This window comes from Chrysochloris asiatica, unplaced genomic scaffold, assembly GCF_000296735.1.
Source record: "Chrysochloris asiatica unplaced genomic scaffold, ChrAsi1.0 scaffold00041, whole genome shotgun sequence".
In the NCBI taxonomy this organism is placed as follows: Eukaryota; Metazoa; Chordata; class Mammalia; order Afrosoricida; family Chrysochloridae; genus Chrysochloris; species Chrysochloris asiatica.
In genome coordinates, this window is record NW_006408559.1 from 8,454,381 (window position 1) to 8,462,105 (window position 7,725).

The 7,725-nt window shown below is 42.1% G+C and overlaps 1 protein-coding gene across 1 annotated transcript in view; it reads left to right on the plus strand.

Moving 5' to 3' along the window:
- The window catches only part of CALD1 (caldesmon 1), a 62,540-nt gene that overhangs the window by 33,688 nt on the left and 21,127 nt on the right, over positions 1-7,725 (plus strand). Inside the window, exons 8-9 of the mRNA XM_006861229.1 lie at positions 1,173-1,216; positions 1,304-1,385. Coding sequence (XP_006861291.1) covers positions 1,173-1,216; positions 1,304-1,385 — 126 coding nt within the window. The remainder of the gene's footprint in view (positions 1-1,172; positions 1,217-1,303; positions 1,386-7,725) is intronic.

The window sequence follows — 7,725 nt, forward strand, 5'->3', positions numbered from 1 at the left end:
GCTACCAGAGCTCCTTGTAGGCAAAGGTTTAAAGAGCAAATCAATGTTCCATTCAACAATTCCTAACATTTTGTTTCATATCATTAATCACAATCCCTGCAACATTGCGTCACTTCCTCTCTAGGTCTTCCATTTCCATTCCTCCTTCAGTCCTAAACCTTTCTGTCTTCTGAACCTGGTCCTCGACCAAATGCTGCTTCCAGTTAGATCTCAAATGGTGGTGTAGTCCAAGGAGTACCTGCCTTGCTAGTATTGTTCACCTTACACACAGAGGCTGACAATTGAGCCTCAAGGGTGAGTTCACTTCCAATCCTGAAAGTGACAAAGGACCATCATCTCAAGGGCTCCTCAAGTCTCAGTCAACCAGTAAACGTGGTATTTTTGTCTGATTTTGAGCTATGTTCCTTCCTAATGTATCCAGAACCTCCTAATGTGATCCCTTTCAGAGCAGTTGGTAGTGGTAACTGGGCACCACCTACTTCTGGGCTCAGAGTCATGTGATCCGTTAGTCTACTGGACTAATCATTTCCACTTTCATCACTCACACAAGCTTTTAAGTCCCAGTTATTACTCACCAAAGTAGAATGTAGAACATTGTCTTTGTGGACAAAGTTAAACGAAATGACCTTGGTATCCTCAAGGATATGGCCCTGAGCCCCAGACCCAGACCCAGTGACTCATTCACTCAAGGTGTTGAGTTATGGCTTTATGTTTTCATAACTTAGTCTCCTGGGTACTCTATGGAGTCCTGGTGTGGCATGGTGGGAAAATGCAGCGAACCACAAGGGCAGTTTGAACTGCAAGGTCTGCGATTCAGACTCACCAGCTGATCCTCAAAAATCCTATGCAGGGTTGCTATGTGTCAGAACTGACACGAAGGCACTTACCAACAATAACAACAATACTCTACAATACTCGTGGATATATGAGCAGCCTAGGTAGCAGCATATGTAGAAATATATTATCTGTCAAACCTGTACCTCTTCATGCCTCTTCATGGGCATGGTCCCCACTTCCTCCCCAGCTCTGTTCAGCATGTTTGTCTATCCACTGGTTGATACTCTATAGCATTTTGATTCACCAAGCTTAGGGAAGATCATGACTTCCGCTGAGAAACACTGTTTATAAACAGAAAATATTAACCAGATGGGTTTTTCTTTTTCCATTCCTAGATAGAAGAGCGAGCAGAATTTTTGAATAAGTCTGTGCAGAAAAGGTAAGTATATTTGATTGCTCGGTTGAGAATCATCAGATAATCTTGGTATGGATAGCATGTGTCTCATCTTCTCACCTATGTGTTTAGCAGCGGCATCAAGTCAACACATCAAGCAGCAGTGGTCTCCAAGATTGACAGCCGACTGGAGCAGTACACCAGTGCAATTGAGGTGGGTGCTGTCCCCGCGTGATGTTCTGTCAGAGGGAGGGGCCCTGCTGACTCGAAATCATAGAAACATTTAGTCCTGGAGCCACGGGGATATTAGAGTACCAGGGTGCTTTATCGCTCTTAGAAATAGTTAGGTTGGTGGTGGTGGTTGTTAAGTGTCATCAATTGGTTCCAAGTCATAGTGACCCTGTATAGTGTTTCCAAGGAGCGACTGGTGAGTTTGAACCACCGAGCTTGTGATTCAAAGTGACCTTGTGGTCCAATGCTTATCCTCCAGGGCTATTACCAGGTGCCATTAAATCAGTTCCGACTCACAGAGACCCTATACACAATAGAACAGGACATTACACCGGCCCTACACCATCCTAATGATTATTTTTATGTTTTGAGGCCACTGCTGTAACCACTGTGTCAGTCCATCTCAATGCGGGGGGTGGGTGGTCCTTACTCTTTTCCAAGGACCCTTCACTTTTCCAAGCATGATGGAAAAATAGGAGCGGTAGATCACTTCTGAGTGGTTAGTAACTGAAAACCTTATAAATAGCAGCGGAATATTGTCTGAATTAAGCTATAGAGTTGGATAAAAATAAAGATAAATTATAGTTTACAACGTCACACAAGTATTTATTCACCATTGTGATAAGGGCATGAACGAGAAACATGGCACTCTGAAGTGTGCTGAAGGAGAACAGCACAAAGGAGTTATCATTTGGGAGAACAAAGAAGACTAGTCTGAAGGTGTGACTTTTCAACACAGCTCTGACCGAACGTTTAGAAATGTCAGGAGAAAAGAAGAAGGGAAGAAAGACCTTCCATGCAGAGCTAACAGCACATGCAAAGGTCCTGAGGCAGGAAAGAACAAGAGACCATTGCATGGAGAATAAGCTTTACTAAAAATGTTTGTGGGTTAGGTTTATTGGTATTTAACTCTATTGTTGGTATATTCCCAAGTATACCTTCACTGTTCTAAGCTCCTTATAAAATGTGTACCCTACTTTTAATATTCCCCAACATCGTAGCTCAAATGTAACAATTCTACGTTCTTCCGTATTCATTGTCCAAAGACCAGAAGAGTTGTGGGATGACATCAAGAACATCATACAGGAAGAAAACAAAAAGTCATTAAGAAGGAAAAGATCAAAATGGATGTCAGAAGAGACTCTGAAACTTCCTCTCCAGCGTAGAGATTCTAAACAAATGGAAGAAATGAGGAGGTACAAGAGCTGAACAGAAAATTTCAAAGGTCATCTCGAGAAGACAAAGTCAAATAGTACAACAAAACGTGCAAAGATCTGGAGTCAGAAAACCAAAAAGGAAGAACACACTCAGCATTTCTCAAGCTTGGGGAACTAAAGAAAAAATTCAAGGCTTGGTTTTCGTTATTGAAGGACGTTCAACCATTTTAAGAGGTAGCATATGATCAACAGCCAATGCTACTGAAGAAAGAAGTCCAAGGTGCACTGAAGAAATTGGCAAAGAACAAGGCACCGGGAATTGATAGATTACAAATTAAAATCTTTCAAACAAAGTGAGGCGGCAAAGGAGGCACTCGCTCATCTATGTCAAGAAATTTGAGAGACAACTATCTGGCCAGCTGATTAGAAGAGATCCGTATTGGTGATCCAATGGAATGCAGAAATCATCAGACAATATCAGTGACATCCCATGTGAGTAAAGTTTTACTAAAGGTAATACAGAAACTGCTGCAACCATACATTGACAAAGAACTTCCAGAGGTTCAAGCCAGTTTCAGAAGAGGATGTGGAACAAGGTATATCATTGCTGACGTCAGATGGATCTTGGCTGAAAGCAGAGAATACCAGAAAGATGTTTACCTGTGCTTTATTGACTTTGAAAAGGCTTTCGATTGTGTGGATCATGATCAACTATGGACAACATTGTGAAGTATGAGTATTACATACTTCACAGAACACTTAACTGTGCTCATGTACTTAGACCAAGAGGCGGTTGTTCAAACAGAACATGGGAACGCTGAATGGTTTAAAATGAAGAAAGGTGCACAACAGGGTTATATTCTTTCACCACACTTGTTCAACCTGTATGCTGAACAAATAATCCTAGAAACTAGATTATATGTTGAAAAACGTGGCATCAGGATTGGAGGGAGACTCATTAACAACCTGTGATATACAGACGATATAACCTTGTTTGCTGAAAGTGAAGAGGACTGATGAAGATCAAAGACCATAGCCTTCAGTATGGATTGAATCTCAATGTAAAGAAAACAAAAATCTTTGCCACTGAACCAATAAACAACGGAGAAAACATTGAAGTTGACAAAGATTTCATTTTTCTTGATCAATCATCCACACTCATGGAAGCAGCAACCAAGAAATCAAACAATATATTGCATTAGGCAAATCTGCTGTACAAGACCTTTTTAAAGTGTGGAAGAGCAAAGATGTCAGCTTGAAGACTAAGGTGTGTGTGACCCAAGCCATGGTATTTTCAATAACCTCATATGCATGTGAAAGCTGGACAGTGAATAAGGAAGACCGCAGAAGAATTGATGCTTTTGAGTTATAGTGTTGGAGGAGAATGTTAAAAGAGCCATGGGCTGTCAAAAGACAAACAGAGTTGTGTCAGAAGAAGTGCAGCCAGAGTGCTCCTTGGAGGCCAGGATGGCCAAAGTTCATCTCTCATACTTCAGACATATTGTCAGGAAGGATCAGTCGCTGGAGAAGGATATCATGTTTGGTAAGATGGAGGGTCAGAGAAAAAGAGAAAGACTGCCAGAAAGATGAATTGGCAAAGTGGTAACTTCAATGTGCTGAAGCATGGCAACAATTGTGAGGTTGGCCCAGGATCAGACAGTGTTTCATTCTGTTGTGCTTAAGATCACTATGAGTCAGTACTGACTCGATGGCACCTAACAACAACAACAACATGAGGCTGTTGAGGATTATAGCCTCCGAAACTACAGGACTAACTGGACAGCAGTCACTACAATACCAAGTGGTGTGGTTGGTTAACTGCCATCTTTGAAAACATGGTTGTTTCCTATTGAGGTGAAAATAAAATTTGGTTGTTAAGTAAAAAATATATATATGTATGTATATGTGTGTGTGTGTGTGTGTTCCCATGTATAGTTTACAAATTCATTGCCATCAAGTCAATTCAGAGTCATAGTGATTCTATACTGTCATTGTTAAGTACTATCCAGTCAGTTGCAACTCATAGCAACCCTGAATAGGGTTTCCAAGGAGCAGCTGATGAGCTTGAACTGCTGACCTTGCAGTTCAAACTGACCTTGCAGTCCAGTGCATTAACCCTCAGCGCCATCCGAGAGAGTAGAACTGCCCCATACGGTTTCCTAAGCTGTTCATCTTTATGAAAGCAGACTGCCACATCTTTCTTCTGAGGAGCAGCTGGTGGGTTCAAACCGCTGACCTCTTGGTTATCAATCAAGGGCTTTAACCACTTCACTACCAGGGCTCCTTATGGAGTTTAAACAGGTGTCTGACCATCTTGGCTAATCCTCTTTACTTACAAAAAACATCTATTGCAAATACATGGATCTCTCGTATGGCTCTGTAGGATAAGCACTGGACCGAAAGGTTGGTTTGAACTGCAGGGTCGGTGGTTCAAACACACCAGCCACTCCTCAGAGACCTTATATAGGGGTCACTATGAGTTGGAACCAACTCTATGGCACTTAATAACAACAACAACAACATTATCGAATAAAAGTAGTACCGACTAATAGAAAAGGGATAACCTCCTTTAGTGTTGCTGTGGGGTGAGAGCTTGTGCTTGTCGCAAAGTTTATACCTGAAGGGAAAAATACAGAAGGAGGGACAGAGAGGAGAGGGAGAGCCTGTCTGAGTGAAAACATCATCAATCTCAGATGGATTGCTTATATATGAAGGACCATGGTTTGTTGCTTATGCCTGCTTCAACATTTTTCTACTCACTTGACCTGGAGATTGGGTGCCCTAGTCAAGGAGCTCTGGTAGTGTAGTGGTTACGAATCGGGCTGAGAACCACAGGGTCAGCAGTTCGAAACTACCAGCTGTTCTCGGGGAGAAAGATGAGGCTTTCTGCTCCTGTAAATATTTACAGCCTCGGAAACCCTGTACAGGGTCGCTATGAGTCGGAACTTACTCCATGACACATAACAACAACAACAGTCAAGATGTGTTCTTGGTTTGGGGTGGTTTTGTTTTGTTTTGTTAAGCTTTTGTACAGATTTTGATGATCTAAATCTTTTTCTCTATCAGACCACCTGCTATGAAGTTATTGGATCATTAGATTGGCTTTTCTTCTCTCTTTTGCACCCTGGTGTGTTGTTGTTGTTAAGTGCCATCGAGTCGGGTCCGACTCATAGCGACCCTGTACAGGGTTTCCGAGGGTGTAAATCTTTACGGGAGTAGAAAGCCTCATCTTTCTCCCGCGGAGCGGCTGGTAGTTTCGAACCGCTGACCTTAAGGCTCGCAGCCCGATTCGTAACCACTACGCTACCAGAGCTCCTTAGAGATAGTTAAAAAAGACAAGTTGCTTTAAGGTACCATCCAGTTGGTCCCAATTCACAGCAACCCTCTGTACAACGGGCCCGGTCCTGTGCCATCCTAACACCTGCTGCTGAGCTAGGGGCCATTACTGCTGCCACTGTGTCAGTCCATCTCCTAGGAGGTCTTCCTCTTTTTCAATGATCCTCAACTTGACCAAGTATGATGTCCTTCTCCAGGGACTGGTCCCTCCTGATAACTTACTTGTCTGAAATATAAGAGACAAAGTCTCACCATCCTGGCTTCTAAAGACCATTGTGGCTGTCCATCTTCCAAGGTAGACTTGTTTGTTCTTCTGGAACCGATGGTAATTTCACTATTCTTCTCCAACATCATAAATCAACTGCATCAATTCTTGTATGGTCTTCCTTATTCATTGCACTACTTTCACATGTGTATGAGGCTATTGAAAATACAATGACTGGGGTCAGATGAACCTTAGTCCTCAAACTGACATCTTTGCTCTTCAAAACTTTAAAGTGATCCTGTGCAATATGTCATTTGATCTCTTGAGTACTGCTTCTGTGAGTGTTGACAGTGGATCCAAGCAAAATGAAGTCTTGGACAACTTCAGTCTTTTCCCCATTTATCTTGATGTTATTTACTGGTCCAGTTGTGAGGACATTTGTTTTCTTTATGTTGAGGTGCAACCCATCCTGAAGGCTATGGTCTTGGGTCTTCATCAGTCAGTAGTTTAAGTCCTCTTCACCTTCAGCAAGCATGTCGCAGGTTGGCAATGAGTCTTCCTCCAATCCTGATGTCACGTTCTTCTTCAGATAATCCAGTTTCTCGGATTATGTACTTAACATACAGATTGAGTAAGTATGGTGAAAGAATACAAGCCTGGCAAACACTATTCCTGATTTTAAACCATTCAGTATCCCCTTGGTCTGTTCGTACAACTGCGCAAAGTTTCCTCATGAGCATGATTAAGTGTCTGGAATACCTGTTCTTCTCAGTGTGATCCATAACTTGTCATGATCCACACCACTGAAAAAATGGACAAAGAGAAAGGTCCTAGATGGTGCATCAAATGATTAACCATGTCCTGGGCCTCCAGATGTGCTGTTTATCCACAAGATTGGATGCCAACTAAAATAGAAGCGAAATTGAAGATAGTTCTTTTCTTTGGTTGAGTTGATCATAGGGCTAACAAAGCCAAAACCATGGTTTCAGACTTTCCATAGTCTGATAAGGGTTTTTTGAATGCCATGGCCACTCTGGTTGGCCATCTTGATGACAGATGGCACTGGCCATGAAGCAGGACCAGGTGAGAAACTATGCACGATTCTGGATCCGCTCATCACTACTGCCGGACAGTATCTGGATTGCACACCTTTCTTCCTTGCATCCCTGTTTTCCTTATTCTCTGTGCAGCTGCCTCAGGACCTTTGCATGTGCTGTTAACTCTGCATGGAAGACTTTTGTTCCCTTCTTCTTTTCACCTGACACTTCTAAACTTTCTGTGAGAGCTGAGTTGAAAAGTCACATCTTCAGAGTAACCTTTTTTGCTCTCCCAAATGATGACTCCCTTATGCTATGTTCTCTGGGCATACTTCAGAGCGCTATGTTTCTCGTTTATGGCCCTTATCACCATGGTGTATAAATACTTGTGTGACTAGTTCACATCTTAATGGGTTTTACTCACAAGATTAGACTTTTCTCCTATTGAAGTGTAACCTCACTACATCTTTTTTTTTTTTTCTTAAATGTTTTATTGTGAATTATGTGATAGTCTACATGGGAGAACATCAGTTTTACATTCATTCTATTGTATATCATCTCATTGCCATGGTTACAATCCCCTCCATG